A 21,942-nucleotide genomic window follows, 5' to 3' on the forward strand; every position below is an offset into this window, starting at 1 on the left:
GGCATGACTTATTATCTAGACATCTATATATTTTTTAAAGTGGGCAGTTGAGTACTGTCAAGTTGTTATATAGTTTTATCCTGTGATAACTGGCCACTCATCTTTTACATTCAGAAATCTTCTATGTATCTTCATAAAGATATTGTTGCAGCGTTCTTTATCCTTGCCTGATGACTTGAAAAATTGCTGTGAGCGGAAAATATCCATAAATTGTAAAAGGCAGTCTTACTAAGAAACACAAATAGTTCTCACTCTGTTTCTAAATAGCAGGATCACATTAAAACTCAAAAATAGATAACATTAATCACTACAATTCAAACAACTACTCTTTAGACCTGGCAGGGAACCTTGAGAGCTTTCAACATAACCCTTAGTTCTTTTTTCCTGTGAAATTCTGGCAGAGCAGAGGGAAGGAGAGAGCGTGCTTGGGGACTGGGGAGTCTGTTAACAGTGATTAAAGTTAGGGAGAGCCTTAGGGGAATGGCATTTGTTACCTTTCTGACTTTTACTTGGCCATTCAGAAACCCATTGTTCCCACAATCATCAAGTCATCAAGTCATCCTTGACTCTAACTGTGGTGGGAATATCTTGGTAGAACTGTCCTGATTTTGTAGAAGAATATAACAAAGGACAAAGAGTAATTACTGAAATAGCAGTCATCTTTTGCATAACAATTTGCAGCTTAGAAACCCTTTCACCTGTATGATCTCATTCGTTATTTCCCATAGAACAATAAGTTGCTATTACTATTGTTCAACATTACTTCTAAAGAATCTGAGTCACAGAGGATTGAAGCCAGTTTGGGAAAGTTATACAGCTAATAAGTGATGAAACTAGAACTCAGACCAAAGTTTTTGACCTCATATCGCATGTGATCTCTACTATACCTTGCAGCCTCCTAAACCTAAGGAGAATGCTGGAGCAAGAATGAAAGTAAACATAAAAAATAGTCAATGAGTTAAAAACAACTCACTGAATAGGAAATTGAGGAAATGAGGCATACCCAAGAGAAAATCCAAAAGGCTAATAAACATGAAAAGATGCCCACCCTCACTGGCAGTCTGGGAAATGCAAATCAAAACTATGATCACACCCATTAGATTAGTAAAAATTAAGTCTGAGAATACCAAGTACTGCGTCAGATGTAAAGCAATGAAAATTTCAACACACTACTGATGGGAGTGTAAATCAACATGACCTCTTTTGTCGGCCATTTGCCACTATCTAACAAAGTTGAAGATGCACATGGTGGTCTGTGCCAGCACGGGGTTCATAGCAGAGTTATTTTCAATAGCCACAAATTTGTCATAACTCCAGTGTCCATTAACAAAAGAATGGATGAATGTTATTAAGTAGTAATATAGCCATCAATAAATACTATATTCCAATGAAAACTAATCAACTAGAGGCACAAGTATCAAAATAGATAAATATCACAAACACATTTTAAGAAAAGTTATAGAATATTCAAATACATACCATTTACAAAAGGCTTAAAATATGTAAAATACTTTCCAGGGATTATTATTATCTAGGGATTAGATACTATTTAGAGATATTGTTTTTACGGACACCTAGATATGATATAAACTATAAAGGTATATGTAAATAACAAACCTCAAATAGGACAGTGGTTACCTTGGAAAGGGCTATAAAGAAGTGCAAGTTGAGGGAGACGTGCTAGCCAAGGCAGATTCAACGAATATGAGTAATGTTCCAACCACTAAGTTGGATGTTAGTATACAAGTATTTGTTGTTCTTTCAACCTTTTAAATGTGGAAAATATAACATTAAAACTAAAAGAAACAGGAGGAGAGAAAAATAGTCTATCTGAATCAGACACTTCTCTGGGACACTGAGATGAATGGAATCAATTAAAAACGATGCCCAAAGCATCCCCAGCTGCCACAGTCTGAAGAGGAATTATAATAACAGTGAGGGAATGTCCACTCCAATTCAGTTCTGAGCCGTGGATCCACATTCCAGCCACCACATCAGTACCCTCCTCTGACAGACATTATGGAAAAGTGGAGTTCCATCTGACCAATCACATCGGTTATGACATTTTCTAGAGGCAGACCTAACCTGGATCCCTGAAAATGTCTGCTTGGCCTGTCAATTTCGGAAAAGGGACTGTTAATTAAGACAATGCTGTTGTTTTATTCATTTTATGTTATACACCTACAAAAGACCAGAAAAGTAGTCAACTCTAAAAGTTCAACTCTGTTTTTCATTTTTAACGTTTGCAAGCTTGCTGGGCAAGGATGTCTCAGAATGAAATCCCTAGCCATTTGTACCTCCCATTCCAGAATTATTCTGATAAACTGATGTCTGTTGAGTTGCTTATTTGACGATCTGTGAAAACATGTCTTTTCATCCCTAATATACTCCTCAGCATAGTCAGGCACAATCTCAATTTGCAAGTTCAATTTTCAAGTACTATGGTTTGTGAAGATAAAAATACCAATCCATGATAAAATAGTTCTCCAAAAATAAAATTGTTATTCATACATAATTGAAATTTTTAAAAAACATTTATCTCAAACAGCCATGATTTTCTGCATTTTAAGCAGGAAAAAATATTTCTCTGAATATATTTTATAATGGATAATTTGCATTCAGAGCATTTCTAATCATAAAGTTGGCCTCTAACCAGTAGACCTCTGAAAATCTGTGATAGTTCACTGGGGAGAAAGGACAAGTGCCTTTATTGAAAATGATCCACAGAAATATTAGTTTGTATAAGATCAGAGGATGAACTGTGGCAGCTTTCTATTTGAAACCAAGGGTCCCAAATCTCCTCCATCCTATTTCAACAACAATCATATTAATAATAGTCCACATTTATTGAGCACTGTGTGTCATACACTATGCCAAGTACTCTTCCTACATTATGTCATTTCATTCTCACAACTTTACAAATGAGGAACTGTGGCTCAAAGCAGGCAACTTGGTCAATATCATGTATCTGTTAAATAGTAGAGCCAAGATGTCAACCCAGCTCCCTAATCCCAAAACCTGCACTCTTGACCTTTGCTCGCATATACATGGAAGCTTTGTAATTACCTGCTATAGATGGAAAAAAATAAATGGGCAAATATTTTTCTGTTCCATAAAAAAGAAAAAAGGCAATTGACTTATTCAACTTATACAAAAAAAAAATATGCTAGGGCTTTCTTTTTCATCTAAACCTCATGACCACTGCTTCTCAATAGTTCGAAATTATATTAACTGAATTACACCGAAGATGGAAAGTAAGATGAAAAAGCAGCATAGAGAATGTGCTTCTTCAAGGTACACATTCCTCTAACCTTTTCTTTCAGAGCCTTTGTTTCTGAATATGAAGTTGTTTCTGAACTTCAAGAATAACCAAATAGCTTTTTTTCAGCACTTGATCATTGTATTTGTTGGCAGTCCTGTTGTAACCTTGAGTCACCTACAGTGATTTTAAGTATTATTCTAATTGATTTTCTCACTGCTTACTGAGAAACAACACCTCTCACTAGTCTCATAAATAATTCCATTTCTCTATGTCAACGTTAATTGAACTTACCTCATGTTGTCAATCTCTTTTTTTTCTACAGGTGATGTCATTGTCTATATTAATGAAGTTTGTGTCCTTGGACACACTCATGCAGATGTTGTCAAACTTTTCCAGTCTGTTCCTATTGGTCAGAGTGTCAACCTGGTGTTGTGTCGTGGCTACCCTTTGCCCTTTGATCCTGAAGACCCTGCTAACAGCATGGTGCCACCCCTTGCAATAATGGAGAGGCCACCTCCAGTGATGGTCAATGGAAGACACAACTATGAAACATATTTGGAGTACATTTCTCGGACCTCACAGTCAGTTCCAGATATAACAGATCGGCCGCCTCATTCTTTGCACTCCATGCCAGCTGATGGTCAGCTAGACGGCACGTATCCACCGCCCGTCCATGACGACAATGTGTCTATGGCTTCATCTGGGGCCACTCAAGCTGAACTTATGACCTTAACCATTGTGAAAGGTGCCCAGGGCTTCGGATTCACTATTGCCGACAGTCCTACAGGACAGCGGGTGAAACAAATACTTGACATTCAGGGATGCCCTGGCCTGTGTGAAGGCGACCTCATTGTTGAGATCAACCAGCAGAATGTACAGAACCTGAGCCATACAGAAGTAGTGGATATACTTAAGGACTGTCCCATTGGAAGTGAAACTTCTTTGATTATCCATCGAGGAGGTAAGACAAACACTGGCTCAGCAATAAAATATGTGGGTAAAATAGTAGGATCATTTAATAATATTGTTAAAATGGAGATTTCCTTGGAGTTGAATGAAATTATACTTTAAAAAATAAAGCTTAAAGAGTAAGAGAGAAAAACATGAATTAAAGGAAGCTTTGTTTTTGAATTCTGAGAATACGTCTTTTTCTATTTTGTGTTAAACACAGTAATAGTTCTTTCAGTCTTACAGACATATTGATAGAAAGTTAGAGGGTAAAGATCAAATCCTCAACTATGAATGTATTTTGTTTCAAAAGTTCATTCACGTGTCGGTCATGGAGAACTCAAACTGGTTTCCCATTGATTTAATTAAGAAACCCGCTTTTACGATGGAAGTGATGCTTTGAATCGTGCTTAGGTTTCCAGGCTAGCAGGTGGAAGCTGGTTCAACCCCTACTAAATCCAAGCACGGTCTTGACAATACTCAGATGGACCATGAACTGTGAGAGCTGTGGGAGCTGTGCTGCTGTAGAAAAATCTTTTCACAGTTTGGAATGATGCTGTTCAGGACACTTCTGCTACTACAGGGACTGCTCTAGCAACAATTACCCATAGTGCCTCCCATGATCTGGGAAGAAAGTTACAGAACAGGGTGAGGGCTGAAGTTCTGGGCTGAGTGTCCTAGGCAAAGTATGGAAATAGGAACAGTGCCAAGTGTGGTAGAAGCTCTGAGCCATGAATGTTTCTTCCCCTCTACCTTTTCTGTGGGGAAGGGAATGGGGTAAAGCACAGGGCCCCTTCTCCACACCTCTGCTGCTTTGCTCTAGATGACCAGTGAACCTGGAGAGAGAAGGGAGGGAAGAGACCATAGATAAAGAGGATACTATCTCAAAAAAAGAGTGTAAAGGAAAAGGATCAGGCTAAGCCCTGGTTTTCCCATTTGCCAATTTGTGGACTTAGGACACTGAAAATCAATGAGCCTCAGCCGTGTCATCTTTTACAATGGGATAATAATACTACCTAACCCAATGGTAGTGTTGTAACCCAACATGTGCTCACTAAATGTCTGGTGAGTCTAAACACCGAAGCTTCGGCATGGATGGGTCAGAAGGAACAGGACAATGAGGAACTCATGCATGAAGGACACACGTGTGACAAACATGTGGTTGCCTATTCAGAGCACTCAAAACTGCCTGAAACTCTGTCAGTTTGAAATGCAAGTGAAGGCAGTCAAAGCTGAAAGAAAGAAGCACCTTTTATGATTTATTTGGCCCTGCCTGCAGGTGTTTTTCCTTCAAGGAAGTATTACATTGTTGATTCCTTGTTTGGAAACGGACAGCAAACACCAGGCATTTGTGAGCAGCACTCTACAAAGTCTTAGGTTCCTGTACTAAAAGGGAAATTCATATGATAGCAAAACAATCTTAAATTTGACCTTCTCAAGGCATTGCTACAAAATAGCACTTGAATTCTCATAATTAAATGTTGGCAGGGTATTTTAATTTCTTGCATTGCTTAAGATTAAAATAAACATTGCTAATTAAACAGCCATATCTTCATAGTGTCCAATTGAAAATCAAATATTTGGACCAAGTTCTTTATATTAAATGGTATCACAAACTCACTGTGCAGTATCCACTGTATGATTCATAGAAACAAATTTGGATGCATTTTTTATGTACAGCTTCTTCTAAAAGCATGACATAGCAGAAAAAAGGTACTTTGAAATCCCTAATTTACATTATGGTAATTTGTACTTTTCTGAAAACATTGTGTGCCTGCTATCGGCTTGGCTACCCTATTCTCACTTCCCCTTTGCCCCCCATTTACTCCAAAAGTAATCAAAGTGGTCTTTGCATTTGGTTTGTGTTTGGGGATGAGGGAATTGGTTTTTGTTTTTTGCCTAGCATAGCAAAATGCAGAATGCTGTGATGCTTAAAGTACTTCTAGTCGAAAACCTCTTGAGTTTACCTTAATTCTCACATTTGTACTCATCTCTCTGAAATTAATAGGAACTAGCACCATGCTTATGTGGTGAAATTCACTTTATCTTATTATGGGCTACTCAGAAGTGCCTAGGACCTCATTGAGATAAGCAGACTCAAGAGTTGAGTCGCAGTCCTGGGTCCTTATATCAGGACCATGGGTGGTCAGCTGTTTTTAATTATTTACTAGAGTTTTTAATTTATAAAGTAATAATGTACATGGTTTAACTTTTTAAAGCAAATAATGTCAACAAGTATAAAATGAAAGTAATTTTCCGTCCTATCCCAGACTTTCAGTCCTTTCTCCCAGAGGCAAATATATTGTTTGCATGTATAGTCACAGAAAGTTTATTGTCTACTAGCACATGTATGAATATATATAGTATGTTTAATATAGATGGGATACATGTGAGTTACTTTAAAATACCTTGGTTATTTGGTATTTGTTTTACATACACCATGTGGTATAATTTACATACCACAACACTCACCAATGTAGGTGTATGCTCAGCATGTTGCTAAAATGATATAGTTGTGCAACAATCATCATAATCCTTAGAACATCCATCATCCTGAATTCTCCCAAACCCCAGGTAACCACTAATATGCTTTCTGAATAGTTTTGTCTTTCTATAACTTTTTCATAAATGGAATCATACAGTATGTAATATTTTACTTAGCTTAATGCTGGTGAGAGTTACCTATGTCAGTGAGGTTTAAGTGGTTTGTTTCTTTTATGGCTGCATAGTATTCCATTGTACAGATACACTCCATTTTCCTGTCCATTCATTAGTGTATGGACATTTGAGTTGTTTTCAGTTTTTGACATTAATGAATCATGTTTTTATGAACGTTTGGATGCATGTGTTTGTGTTGCTTATGTTTTCATTTTTCTTGGGTAGATACCTAGGAGTAGTATTGCTCAGCTGTAAGAAGAATATATATTTAAATTGTTAAGAAGTAGAATGTTTTCCAAAATGGCTGTTGTACAAGGTTTCCAATATCTGCCCATTGTTGCCCACATTTGGCATAATCAGTCTTTTTTATTATAGCTATTCTGATGAGCATGTAGTGACACCTTTGTGTGGTTTTAATTTACATTTTCTAATCGTTTTCATGTGTTTATTAGCATTCATATATCTTCGGTAGCATGTCTATTCAAATAATTTGCCTATATTGTGCTGTCCTTTTAAGTTTTATTAAGTTATAAAAGTTCTTCCTTTGTAAGCTGTGTGATTTGCAGGTATTTTCTGTCTATAGCTTGTCTTTTCATTTTCTTAGTGGTGCCTTTGAAGCACCCAAGTGTTTAATTCTGTTAAAATCCAATTTATCAATTTATCAAATTTTTCCTTTTTTTTTTTTTTTTTTTTGATACTGAGTCTCACTCTGTTGCCCAGGCTGTAGTGCAGTGACACGATCTTGGCTCACTGTAACCTTCCCCTCCCGGGTTCAAGCAATTCTCCTGCCTCATTCTCCTGAGTAGCTGGGATTACAGGCGTGTGCCAACACATCCGGCTAATTTTTTATATTTTTGGTAGAGACAGGGTTTCACTGTGTTAGCCAGGATGGTCTCAACATCCTGACCTCGTGATCCGCCCACCTCGGCCTCCCAAAGTGCTGGGATTACATGCGTGAGCCACCGTGCCTGGCTCAAGTTTTTTTTTTTCTTATATGGATCATTCTTTCGGTGTTATATCTAAGAAATCTTTGCCTGACCCGAGATTTCTTGTGTTTTCTTCTAAAAATTGTATACCTTTATCTCTTTTATTTAGGTCTATAAACATTTTAAGATAATTTTTGTGTATACTGTGAATTAAGGGCCTAACTTTTTTGTTTGCTTATGTATATCCAATCATTCTAGCACCATTTGTTGAAAAAGCTAATTTTTTTATTGAATTCCCTTGACACTTTTGTCAAAAATGAATTAGCATAAATGTGGAGGTTTATTTCTAGATGCCCTATTCTGTTCCATTGATCTGTTTGTCTATTCTTATGCTACTAGCATGCTCTCTAGGTTACTTTAGCTTTCTATTAAGTCTTGAAACCAGAAAGTGTTAGTCCTCCAACTTTTTCTCCTTTTTCAAAATAATTTGGCTATTCTAGGTCCTTTGCATTTCCATAGACATTCTAGGATTGCATTTTTTTTTTTTTTTTTTTTTTTTTTTTTTTTAAGAGACAGGGTCTCATTCTGTTGTCTAAGCTACAGTACAGTGGTGCAATCATAGCTCACTGCAGCCTCAAACTCCTGGGCTCAAGTGATCCTTCACCTCAGCCTCTCCAGTAGGTAGGACTACAGGCACATGCCACTGTACCTGGCTTTTTAAATTTTCTTTTAGTGATGAAGTCTCACTGTATTCCCAGGGGTGTCTAGAGCTCCTGGGCTCATGCAATCCTCCTGCCTCTGCCTCCCAAAGAGTTGGGATTACAGGAATGAGTCACTGTGCCTGGCCTAGGATTGCCTTTTTAATTATTTTGTTACATAAAAGGCCTGCTGAGATTTGGGTGTTACATTGAATCTGTAGAGCTATTTGTGGAAAATTGCCAACATTGAACCTTTTAATTCATAAAGATAGTATCTCTTCACTTATTTGGATCTTTAATTTCTCTCAGCAATAGTTTGTAGTTTTCAACGTACAGATCTTGTACTTTTGTTCAATTTATTTCTAGCTATTTTATTCTTGTTGATGTTATTGTCAATGGAATTGTTTTATGTCTTTTCAGGTTGTTTATTGCTAATATATAGAAATGCATTTGTGTTTCATTTTTGATTTTGTACACTGCAATTTTATTAAACTGACTTTTTAAGTCTGGAGGCTTTTTGTAGACTCCATAATATATTCTATGTAGTTATTACACCATCTGGTAATAAAGACAGTTTCACTTCTTCCTTTCCAATTTGTATGCCTTTGACTTCTTTTCCTTGCCTTATTACACTAGCTTGAACTTCCCAGAATAATATTGAGTGCAAGAGAGGTGAGCAGACATCCTTACCTTGTTACCAATTTTAGAAACTGTTAGTCTTGCATCATTACATCTGATTTTAGGACAGGATTTTTACATGCCCTTTATCAGGTTGAGAAACTTGTCTTCTATTCTTGGTTTGCTGTAAATTTAAATAATCAGTGGGTCTTGGTTTTTATCAAATGTTTTTGCTGCAGCTATTGGGATGATCTGGTAGTTTTTGTCCTTTATTCATATGGTATATTACATAACATGATTTTTAGTTATTGAACTAATTTAACGGTCCTGGGATAACAACCCTACTTGATCATAGTATGTAACTGTTTTTGTATGTTGCTGAATTTCGTTTGTTCATATTTTGCTAAGGATTTTTTAACCTGTTTGGGGGAAAGTTTTTCTGTTGTTTTCTTTTCATGTGATGTATTTCTCTGGCTTTGGTGTCAGGATAATAGTGGCTTCATAAAATGAGTAGGAAAGTGTTCCCTCTCCCTCTATTTTCTGCAGCAGTTTGTGTAGGACTGATAGTATTTCTTCCCTAAAAGTCTGATAGAATTCACCAGTGAAGTCATCTAGTCTGAGCTTTCATTTGCAGGAAGGTTTTTAGTTATTAATTCCATTTCTTTTCTTGATTTAATGTTTTCTTCTTAAATCAGTTTTGGTAATTTATGTATTTCTAGAAATTTTTATAATTCATCTAAGTTGTTGAATTAACATAAAGTTTTTAATAAAATTTTATGTAATTCCTTTTTAAGAACTAACTTTTGAAATTGCTGATTTTCTGCTTTCCATTTCAACATTTTCCACTCTGGTGGTTATAGTTTTTTCTCTCCAGCTTACTTCGTGTTTGATTTACTTTTCCTTTTCTGTCTTCTTGAGGTGGAAGCTTAGAGGATTAATGATTCCATTTCTTTCTAACAAAATCACTTAAAACTATAAATTTCACTCCAACTACTTCTTTAGCTAAATTCCATAAATTTTACTATATTGTGTTTTCCTTTTACACTCAGTCTAAGATATTTATTTCCCTTGTAATTTCTTTTTTGATCTATAGGTTACTTAGAAAAGTGTTTATTATCCCAACATTTGGAATTTCCCAAATCTTTTTCTATGGTTGATTTCTAATAATTTCATTGTCAAAGAGAACATGTTTTGTATGATTTTGGTCCTGTTAACTACGTTACAGTTGTATATGTCCTAGTGCCTTGCTTTTTTTAATATTAATTTATTTTGGAGGGTTTTATATATTAGTTCAGAAATACATCTTGTTTTTAATACTCAATCAGATTCCCACTAAAGCTAATGGATATTGTTGTTGCTTTCAGGCTTTCTCTATTAGAAAAATAGTGTATCTTTTAAATCTATTTTTAATTGACACTTAATAATTACACATATTTATGGAGTATATGATGTTTCAACACATGTATATGCTGTATAATTATAAAATCAGGGTAAGTAAATCCATCACCTCAAGCATTTATCATTTCTTTGTGGTGAAAACATTCAAAATCCTCTATCTACTTTGAAATATGCTATACATTACTGGTAACTATAGCCAACCTAATGTGCAATAGGACACAGGAACTATTTTCTCCTAACAGTAACTTTGTATCCTTTGTACAATCTCCCCCTACCCCTCCTTCCCACTACCCTCCCCAGCCACTGCTATCCACTATTCTATTCTCCATTTCTATGAGATGAACTCTTTTATATTCTGCATATAAGTGAGATCATGCAGTATTTGTCTTTCTGGGCCTGGCATACTCAATGTAGTGTCCTCCAGGTTTATTCGTGTTGTTGCAAATGACAGGATTTCATTCTCTTTTATGGCTGAATAGTATTCCATTTTGTAGATTTACCACATTTTCTTTAACCATTCATCCATTGATGGACACTTGGGTTGGCTCCATATCTTGGCTATTGCAAATAGTACTTCAATAAATATAGGAGTGAAGATAACTCTGTGACATTCATTTTATTTTCTTCAGATATATACCCAGTAGAATTACTGATCATGCAGTTCTATTTTTAATATTTTGAGAAACTTCCATACTGTTTTCCATAATGGCTGTACTAATTTACATTGCCATCCACAGTGTACAAGGGTTCCCTTTTCTCCACATTCTCGCCGACACTTGTTGTCTTTTGTCTTTTTGCTAATAGCTATCTTAACACATTGATGTGATATCACACTGTGGTTTTGATTTGTATTTCCCTGATAATTAGTGATGGTGAGCAATTTTTCATATAACTGTTAGCCATTCATATGTCTTTTGAGAAATGCCTACTCAGGTCTTCTTGCACTTTTTTATTTATTTATTTATTTTAGCTGTTAAGGTGTTTGAGTTCCTTGTATATTTTCTATATTAACTTCTTGTCAGATGAATAGTTTGCAAATATTTTCTCCTATTTTGTAGGTTGTCTCCTCACTCTGTTGATTTTTTTTCAGCATGGAATATTTTTAATTGGATGTAATCTCATTTGTCTGCTTTTTTATTGCCTGTGCTTTTGAGGCATATCCAAAAAAACCATTGTCCAAGCCAATATCATGAAGTATCTCCCCATGTTTTCCTATAGTGCATTCATAGTTTTGGATCTTACATTTAAGTTTTTGATGCATTTTGATTTGATTTTTGTGAAAGACAGTAGTTTTATTTCCAATTTTCACAGCACCATTTATAAAGCTGTGCTTTCCCCAGTGAATCTATTTTATCTAAGTATAGCCACTCCTACTCTTTTGTTTACTGTTTGCCTGGAATATCTTCTTCCATCCCTTTATTTTCACCCTCTGTGTGTCCTTAATGTTAATGTGAGTCTCTTGTAAGCAGCATATAGTTGGATCTTGTTTTTTAAACTATTCAGCAAATCTGTGTCTTTTGATTGGAGATTTCAATCCATTTACATTCAAAGTCTATTGATAGATAAGGACTTACTACTGATGTTTTGTTAATGGTTCATAGTAGAGATATCTATGATTTACAGAGCAATATAACGGAATTGAATTACTCTGGATTTGATATATTTGCCCTTATCAGTGAATGTTGTACTTTCATATGTTTTCATTTCTACTTGAAGAACTCCCTGGCCGGGCGCGGTGGCTCACGCTTGTAATCCCAGCACTTTGGGAGGCCGAGGCGGGCGGATCACAAGGTCAGGAGATCGAGACCACGGTGAAACCCCGTCTCTACTAAAAATACAAAAAATTAGCCGGGCGTGGTGGCGGGCGCCTGTAGTCCCAGCTACTCGGAGAGGCTGAGGCAGGAGAATGGTGTGAACTCGGGAGGCGGAGCTTGCAGTGAGCCAAGATCGCGCCACTGCACTCCAGCCTGGGCGACAGAGCGAGACTCCGTCTCAAAAAAAAAAAAAAAAAAAAAAGAACTCCCTTAAGCATTTGATATAAGGCAAATGTAGGGGAATGACTTCCCTCAACTTTTGCTTGTTCAGGAAAGACTTTCAGCACTTTCAATATCATCCCCTTCTTTCTTGGCCTCTGGGGTTTCTGCTGAGATATCTGTTCATAGTCTAATGGTAGTTCCCTTATATAGGACTTGACATTTTTCTCATTGCTGCTTTTTAAATTCTTACTTTGTCTTTGACTTTTGACCATTTAATTGCACTTTGACTCAGTGAGGACCTCTCTAGGTTGAGTTTGTTTGGGAACCTGTAATCTTCATTAATCTGGATGTTCTTATCTCTTCCAAGACTTGGAAAGTTTTCACCAATTATTTTATAATTACAGATAAGCTTTCTGTCCCTATCTTTGTCACTTCTTTTTCTGAAACTCTCATAATGCAGATGTTTTCTCATTTAATGGTATCCCAGGACTCCCATAGGCTGTTTTCACTTTTTTATTGTTTTGGTTTTTTGTTTTCCCCTCTGATTGGGTAATTTCAAAAGATCTATCTTCAGGTTCAGAGATTCTTTCTTCTGCTTGATCTAGTCTGCTACTGAAGCTCCATATTGTATGTTTTTAATTTCATTCATGAAATTCTTCAGCTCCAAGATTTCTACTGGTTCTTTTTTAGATATCCACCTCTTTGTTAGGTTTCTCTTTGAGATCATGAACTGTTTCTCTGATTTTTTTCAACTGTCGATCTCTATTCTCTTGTATCTCACTGAGTTTGCTTAAGACCATTATTTTTAATTCCTTTTCAGACAATTTATAAATTTCCCTTTTTTTGGAGGTTAGTTACAGAGTTATTGTGTTCCTTTGGTAGGGTTGTATTTTCACCTCCAAACGAGTCTTAGTATGTCAGCTGAAAAAGATGTAGTGGCTGGTTCCAAGTATATTCAGTGGTATAGTCTTTGCACAGATTCTTCAGCTGCAATTAACATTTGCGATGATGTCTCAGCATCCTAGGCTATAGGAGTTTGTGGCAGCAGCAGTGGCAGCATAGATTGCTGGGGTTCTTGGTGGCAAGAGTTTTGAGACTGTCCTGATCATGTTTTCTCCACAATGGGCAGACTTAGCTGAATGAATCCCTCTTGGTGTTGGGTCTAACATGGTCAATATGCAGCTGCAGCGGCAGTGGGCTCCAGGACACAGATGTCAGAGTAGCTGTGAACCTCAGGTCCTGGGTTCAAGATCTTGCCAACCTATTGTAACAACTGGGCTTTGTGGTATAGGTTTACTCTCTGAGGCAGGGTTGGATAGAGATTACCCACAGAGCCAGGATCTGTGACTCTGTGGCAACCTCCAGCAGCTTAGGCCCAGGGGGCCAGGTTGTAGCTGTGTCTCTGACCCTGAGGGCAGGCCACAGCACTGGCCTGGCTCCAGGAAAGAAGGGGTGCTATGGAGATTTGGGCCTGGCGAGCAGGATACAGTGCAATTTGTGAACCAGAGACAGTAGGACATAGCGTCAAGTCAGATCCTGGGGGATGAGACACTATTTAGTGGTGACTTTGGACCCTGAGGTGGTGGAACACAGCAGCATCCCAGACTTGGTAAGGTCAGGTGCAGCAGCAAGAACCCTAGAATAGCGGAGTGCAGCAATTGCTTAGGCTCTCGTGGGACAGGGAGCAGCACAGAGATGACTTTACTACCCAGTGAAGGGTTTGTCTCAGCAGCTCAGACTCCAAGGGGCTAGTTTGACTCCAGGGAAGCAGGGTACTAGTTGTTTAGCACGTGGGCCAGGGTGTCTCAGCCCAGCCAATGCTGTTTCTCTGGGATGCAGGGTTTCTATCAGCTCAGCCCAGGGATGCATGGCTGCTCAGCTTCACCAGGGCACTAATTCCTTTGGAGGCAATGTGCTGCTTCGGCTCAGTCCCAGGAGGTGTGACTGTTCTCAGTGCCCACGACATCATTTCCCAGGAGGCAGGGCACATCTTCAACTCAGGCACTGGTGGGACATGACTCCTCTGGACAGCCAAGGCACTGTTTCCCCAGGATGCAGGGCACTATTTCAGCTCAGACACAGGGGAGCTGAATGTAGCAGTTACTGGGAGGGGTAGATGAAGCTGTTTTGTTAATCCACTGTTTCCTTGGGAGGCAGTGCACAGCTTTATGTTGGGCCCTGATTGACAAGATGCAGCAACCACTGGAAGGGGTAGATAGAGCAGCTCTACATCAGCTTGGCCTCACAGGGTAGGGTATGGTAGCGGCTCTGCTCAGGGATGGTGAACCACTGAACAGGGATGGCTCCATGGTGGCTAAGCCCTTAGGCATGGAAGGGTGCCATGGCCACTCACCCCCAGAGCAGGACACACCCTAGCAGTAGTTCTGATTCCAAGATGGCAAAGCACAGTAGCTGTGTGGGTCATAGGGGGCAAGGCACAGTATTGGCTTCTTTTCTGGAGGGAGCATGGCTGTGTGGACTCTTGGCACCTCCTTCAGCTGGGTTCAGTGTCTGTGAAGACTGCAGGAGTCCCCAGTGGTGAGGACTGCAGGTGTCCAAGGTGTTGATGGGGGATGCTGGGGTCCACCTGCTTACCTTTTCCTCAGAGGGAGAAGTCCCTCCCGGTTCTGAGCTGAGCCTGGCTGGGAGGTGAGGTGGTGGAGGCCAGGGGTTTACTTCCATTCTCTCTGGGGCCATCCTAGATTTCTGTGCTCTACAGGGTTTCTGCTACTCCTCTGATGTGCACTGGTGCTCTCTCCTTTGGTTATTTTCATCAAAATGTAGTTACTTATCTGTTGTTCGGACTGTCCTTGTTGGGTAGGGACAAGTGCTAAGGGTTTCTAGTTGGCCATCTTGCCCCTTTCTCAGTTTCAACAAAGACTTTTTGAATGCCCACAATGTGCTAGGCACTTTTTTGGCACTAGAGATAAAGCAATAAACAAAGCCAATCATATCCTTTTCCTCACGGAATTGATATTATTAAAGACAGACCAAAAAATAAATAACATAAATATGTCTTTAGTTTGTTTTTTACATTTATATCTCCTATCCCCCTGGAGTTTTATCCTTGAATATCAGTCTTATGCCCAGCTCCTTTACTGAGTTATCTTATTGTTTCTCATAATTTTTTCAGTTCATTTCATGGTATTTGGGGGCATACAGTCATACCACCTACAAATAACAATCACTTTGCCTCCTCCTTTCTTATTTGCATACCTTTGATTTGTGTTATTATATACATGTCACTGTTAATAGTGAGTATTATAGAAATTTCTATCCATTTCCTGACTTAAATGGAAAGTCTCATTTTACACTCTTAAATACTGGCCTTCCATTTAAGATTAATATTTGCCATGCTAAAGAAATAGCCCTCAATTCCCATTTCATTCAGAATCTGTATCAAAAATGGGTAATAAATTTTATCCAAAGCTTTTTTTTGCCATCTTTGGAGATGATTATTATTTTCTCCTTTGACTTATCACGATGATGAGTTGCATTAAGGGACTTATTAGCATTAAGCTATCCTTTCATTCCTGGAATAAACTATGTTCAGTCATATTATGCTTATAATACACTCCTAAATTCTATTTATTTACATATAATTTTGCATCAACTTTAAATGACATTGGCCTAAAATTTCCTTTTTGTTATATTTTTTACCATCAGATTTTACTATTAAAGTTATGCTGATGTCTTAAAAGCAATCAATACACTTTCTCTGCTGAGAAATAATTTAATTATCTTCAAAGCTATCTATTCCTTGCAGATATAATATATATCTTTGCAATTATCTAGTTCTGGTGTGTTAGGTTTTGTTTTTTGTTTAATTTGGTTTGGTTTGGTGGGAGGAAGTGTACCCTTTTAGAACTTTTCCATTTCTTCCATAGTAATTAATTTTTTTAGAGTTTCTGTCTTGCCAGGGCTCAGTTTTTACAATGCATGTTATCCTACAAATTGTCTCTTTTATTCAGGTTTTCAAATGTGTTTAAATAGAATTAAAATCAAATATTCTCCATTTTTCTTCTAGTTTCCACTTTACCTGAGAGTAGTTCTATTATTCCCATTTCTGTTTTCTTTTTTTTTTTTTTTTTAATTTAAATAGAAATGAGGTCTTGCTATGTTGACCAGGCTGGTTTCAAACTCCTGCCCTCAAGCAATCCTCCCATCTTGGCCTCCAAAAGTGCTGCGATACCAGGCACGAGCCCCAATGCCTGGCCCTTATTTCTTACTAGTGCTTTTTCTTAATTAGGTTGGCTAGTGGTTTTTCTATTTTAATGGCTCAAGAAACATACTAGTTTATTTATAAATAATTTATTGGTTGATGCCCAGCCTAGTGTGGAACAGGGAATAATTACACTCTGCTCAAGGACACTGTTGTTTGATGTCTGGAATATGACAAACCCAGAGTGATTACCATAATCAAGCCTTATTATGTTTTTTTTCATATTTATATTAAAATGCAACAAAGTCTTCTGCTTAATTTGTGAGCTTCCTGTTAATTGCACTTGACCCGTTTTTGAAAACTTTTCTTCCTAGTTCTATAAAACATGATCCCTCAAAGTTTTCACTAGATCAGTATATTCTCTTCTTATACTGACAATATATTAACTAGTATGGATAATACACATCTTTTTTTTATATTCAAAGAGAATTCGGAGTATTTAAGAGGTATCATAGACTGTATCAGAGCTTTGAGAGGAAAGCAGAAAATTAAGGACCCAGAGAATTGTGTTTTTGCTTTAAAATTTTAAAAAGCATTTTGGAGAAAATCATTGTACCACGATTTTTAAACTGCACAGATAAAACATTAAAAGTAAAGCTATAAGTATTAATATAATAGTGCTAATACTTTTTTCTAAAAAATATTCAGAAGTTGCTTTGATTTACAGAAAAAATGTGCAAGTATAGTACACATAACAGCATATACCATTTACCCACATTGCTATTAACATTTTGCCCCATTTGTTTTCTATAAGAGTGTGTGTGTGTGTGCATGTCTGTGTCTGTGTGTGTGTGTGTGTGTGTGTATATGTGTATCTGAACCATTTGAGGTAGGTTGCATATATCATGCTCCTTTACCCCCAGATATTTTAGAGGTTGTTTCATGTTGCTGCTACTTGTTTGGAGAAATATTTAAGCAGCTAGTTAGGTAATGCTGTATAATGCTATAAAAGATACTTTATATTTATTTATTTATTTTGAGACAAGGTCTCACTCTGTCACCCAGGCTGGAATGCAGTGGCACAATCACAGTTCACTGCTGCCTTGACCTCCTGGGCTCAAGCGATCCTCCCACCTCAGCCTTTCAAGTAGCTGGGACCACAGGCATATGGCACCATGCCTGGCAAATTTTTGTATTTTTTGTAACATTTCAACATGTTGCCCAGGTTGGTCTTGAACTCCTTACAATGCATGTAAGGAGTTAGCTCAAGCAGTCCACCTGCCTCAGCCTCCCAAAGTGCTGGGATTACAGGCATAAGCCACCACACCTGGCCAAAGATAAAGAATCACTTAGAATTTAAAAACCACCATGACCACAACAACAAAAGATTTAAGAAGTTATCAAAACAGATTTAAGCTACGAAAGAGAATAGTTATCACTGCTAAGGATCTAATATAGAAACGTTTCTGAGAGAGAAAAGCACCAGGTATTTGAAAAGATTTGTACCCAGGCAGATTAGGAGAAAAATCAAAGTGGATATTCCACATTCAATTATTATATAATCCAACTTTCCATTTGAAGTCAGCAGAAAAAAAGCATATATGACAGAGCAAACTAAGTCACAAATCCACAGCATGAGTTGTGAATGACATGACATACTGGCTACTGTATTAACAAATACGCCATGAAGTCTTAGCAACTTAATAAAAGTTTATTTCTCACTCACATAAGTTGTAGTGCATATGTTCCTGAATGGCAGATCTCCTGAGCACCTCCCCTCCATGCAGTGGCTCAAGGAACCAGGCTTTCTTCTGAGGAAGATTCATGACCTAGGACCTTAGCATCCCTCTCTGGGTCCTCTCTAACTCACAGCTAAAATGAGACCAAAAGAGCAAAGTGTCATGCAAGAGGCTTTAGGAGCCAGCCCAGGAAGGGGTGTACATCACTTTCTGCCACATTCAGTTGGCCAGAATTGAGTTCTAGTTCCCACTGGTCATAAGAGACTGGGAAAGTTAGTAAATGTTCTTGTGTGCCCAGGAATTAAAAAATGGTTTGGGGTCAAACATGTAGTAGACACACTGCTCTTGCTATTCCTTATGTGCTGTCTATACCCTGACCTGCACATCAAGGATATATAACTACTGATCATGTCACATCCAGGCTGGAGTGCAGTGGCATGATCGTGGCTCACTGCAGCCTCCACCTCCTGGGTTCAAGAGATTCTCCCACCTCAGCCTCACGAGAAGCTGGGATTACAAGTGCATACCACCACACCCTGCTAATTTTTTTTTGTTGGTAGAGACAGGGTTTCACCATGTTGGCCAGGCTGGTCTCAAACTCCTGACCTCAAGTGATTCACCCGCCTCAGCCTCCCAAAGTGTAGGGATTACAGGCATGAGCCACTGCGCCTGGCTGTGAAATCTTTTTTCTAACGTGATATAGTGATGTGATTTATTCTAGCTTTGTGAGGTATACTCAAACCACTGGTATATGTATTAAAATTCACAAGGTATCCTAACAGACTGAAAATTAATAATTGACCCAATTTCAGTGTGTCTATGCAAAGGGATTAGCAATTTGGGGGCCCCCCAAATGTGAGAAATCTGAGTAAATATCAATGACAAGATACCCCATCCTAGGCATAGAAAATGCCATGCATTTTACAAGACTTACACCAAATGGGGATGTTGATGCACAAACGACACTTAGCAGGAAAGAGACAGGATTCTGGGAATCTTGTAGAGTTACTGTCACATCATTTAGGAGTAGCAGAAACAGAACTCACACCTGAATCTTCTGACTGTAATTTTAGTGAGTTTTTATATTATGTCAGTTTCCCAAAATTTTATCTTTTAAAAAAAGACTTTGATTTTGATAGCTTCTGCTTGGCTCTGCAGGACTTACTCATTTAATAAGTGTTTACTTAGGGCTAACTGTGTGCCCAGCACTAGTCTAAGTGCTGGAAATATAGCAGTGAGCAAAACAATATCCCTGCCTCAAGAAGTTTGCCTCCTAGGAGGAAATTAGACAATAAACACAGTAATACATATTAGGGATGAGAATGAAGAAAAACTGAGAAACAGGGTCAGAGAAAGGAAAGTGATGGGCAAGGAAAACAGTTCTTTTTTTTCTATTTTTAAAATTGACATAAAATCGTATGTGTTTATTGTGTACACAACATTCTGAATACCTAATATATGTACTAATGTTAAATCTAGCTAATATATATATTATCTCACACAATTATTTTTGTGATGAGAACACTTAATGTCCACTCTTAGCATTTTTCAAGAGTGTGATATATCATCATTAACTATAATCACCATGCTGCACAATAGATCTCTTGAACTTATTCTTCCTGTGATGTTTTTATCCTTTAACATCTCCCCAACTCCTCCCAGCCCCACAACCATCCCAGCCTCTGGGAACCACCATTCTACTGTCTACTTCTATGAAGTCAACTTTTTTAGATTCCACATAAGTAAGATCATGCAGTATTTGCCTTTCTATGCCTGGCTTATTTCACTTACCAAAATATCCTTTAGTTCACCCATGCTGTTGCAAATGACAGGACTTTATTCTTTTTTAAGGCTGAATAGCATTCCATTATGTAGATATAACACATTTTCTTTATCCATTGATTCCCTACCTTGGCTATTATGAGTAGTGCTTCAATAAACATGGGAGTGTACCATATACACCATGGAATACTATGCAGCCATAAAAAAGGATGAGTTCATGTCCTTTGCAGGGACATGGATGAAGCTGGAAACCATCATTCTCAGCAAACTATCACAAGGACAGAAAACCAAACACCACATGTTCTCACTCATGGGTGGGAAATGAACAAGGAGATCACTTGGACACAGGGCGGGGAACATCACACACTGGGGCCTGTCAGGGGGGCAGGAGGCTGGGGAAGGGATAGCATTAGGAGAAATACCTAACGTAAATGACAAGTTGATGGGTGCAGCAAACCAACATGGCACATGTATACCTATGTAACAAACCTGCACATTGTGCACATGCACCCTAGAACTTAAAGTATTAAAAAAAAAAAAAGTTCTAGGAAACAGGAAAAAAAAAAAACATGAGAGTGCACATATCTCTTCGACATATTTGTTTCATTTCCTTCAGATATATACCTAGTGGTGGAATTACTGATCATATAGTTCTATCTTTGATATTTTGAGAAACCTCCATGCTGTTTTCCACAATGGCTATACTAATTTACATTGCCATCAACAGTGTGCAAGGGTTCCCTTTTCTCCACATCCTCTCCAACACCTGTTATCTTTTGTCTTTTTGCTAATAACCATTCGATACTGCCTTGTGGTTTTGATTTGCATTTCCCTGATAATTAGCAATGTTGAACAATTTCCATATACCTGTTGGCCATTTGTATATCTTTTTGTGATAAATATCTACTCAGGCATTTGCCTATTTTTTGATCAGGTTATTTTTTTCTTGCTATTGAGTTATTTGAGTTCCTTATATATTTTAGATATTAACCCTTTATCCATGTACAGTTTACAAATATTTTCTTCCATTCTTCAGGTTGTCGCTTCATTGTGTCAATTGTTTCCTTTTCTGTGCAGAAGTTTGTTAGTTTGATGTAGCCCTATTTGTCTAGTTTTGCTTCTGTTACTTGGGTTTTTGAGGTCATGTTGAAAAATCACTGCCCAGACCAATGTCATAGAGTTGTTCCCCTATGTTTTCTTCTATTAGTTTTATAGTTTCAGGTTTTACATTTAAGTCTTTGAGCCATTTTGAGTTGATATTTGTGTATGGTGAGAGATATAGTCTAATTTCGTTCTTCTGCATGGGGATATTCAGTTTTACCAGCACCATTTACTGAACTTTCCTTTCTCCATTGTATGTTCCTGGAAACTTTGTCAGACAGTTCTCCTTTAGAAAGAGTGGCCGGGAAAGACATCTGTGCAGAAATCTAAAGAAAGTGAGTGAGCAAGCTGTAGAGATATCTATCGGGGGAAGCTGCCCCCGATATTTCACATAGGTTCTTTTCTATTTTCCTTAAGTGTCGGCCGGTCTCAGAAATAAAGGGACAGAGTACAAAAGAGAGAAATTTTAAAGCTGGGTGTCTGGGGGAGACATCACATGTCGGCAGGTTCCGTGATGCCCCCTGAGCCATAAAACCAGCAAGTTTTTATTAGTGATTTTGAAAAGGGGAGGGAGTGTGCAAATAGGGTGTGGGTCACAGAGATCATGTGCTTCACAAGGTAATAGAATATCACAAGGCAAATGGAGGCAGGGCAAGATCACAGGACCACAGGAC

General features: G+C 37.9%; 1 protein-coding gene across 11 annotated transcripts in view; it reads left to right on the plus strand.

Moving 5' to 3' along the window:
* The window catches only part of MAGI2 (membrane associated guanylate kinase, WW and PDZ domain containing 2), a 1,470,566-nt gene that overhangs the window by 1,216,253 nt on the left and 232,371 nt on the right, over positions 1-21,942 (plus strand). For all 11 annotated transcript variants that reach the window (XM_055283428.2, XM_055283421.2, XM_055283424.2 and 8 more), the window contains one exon: positions 3,585-4,223. In XM_055283428.2, the coding sequence (XP_055139403.1) occupies positions 3,585-4,223 (639 nt within the window). The remainder of the gene's footprint in view (positions 1-3,584; positions 4,224-21,942) is intronic.

The sequence above is a fragment of the Symphalangus syndactylus genome, chromosome 6 (assembly GCF_028878055.3).
Source record: "Symphalangus syndactylus isolate Jambi chromosome 6, NHGRI_mSymSyn1-v2.1_pri, whole genome shotgun sequence".
NCBI lineage: Eukaryota > Metazoa > Chordata > Mammalia > Primates > Hylobatidae > Symphalangus > Symphalangus syndactylus.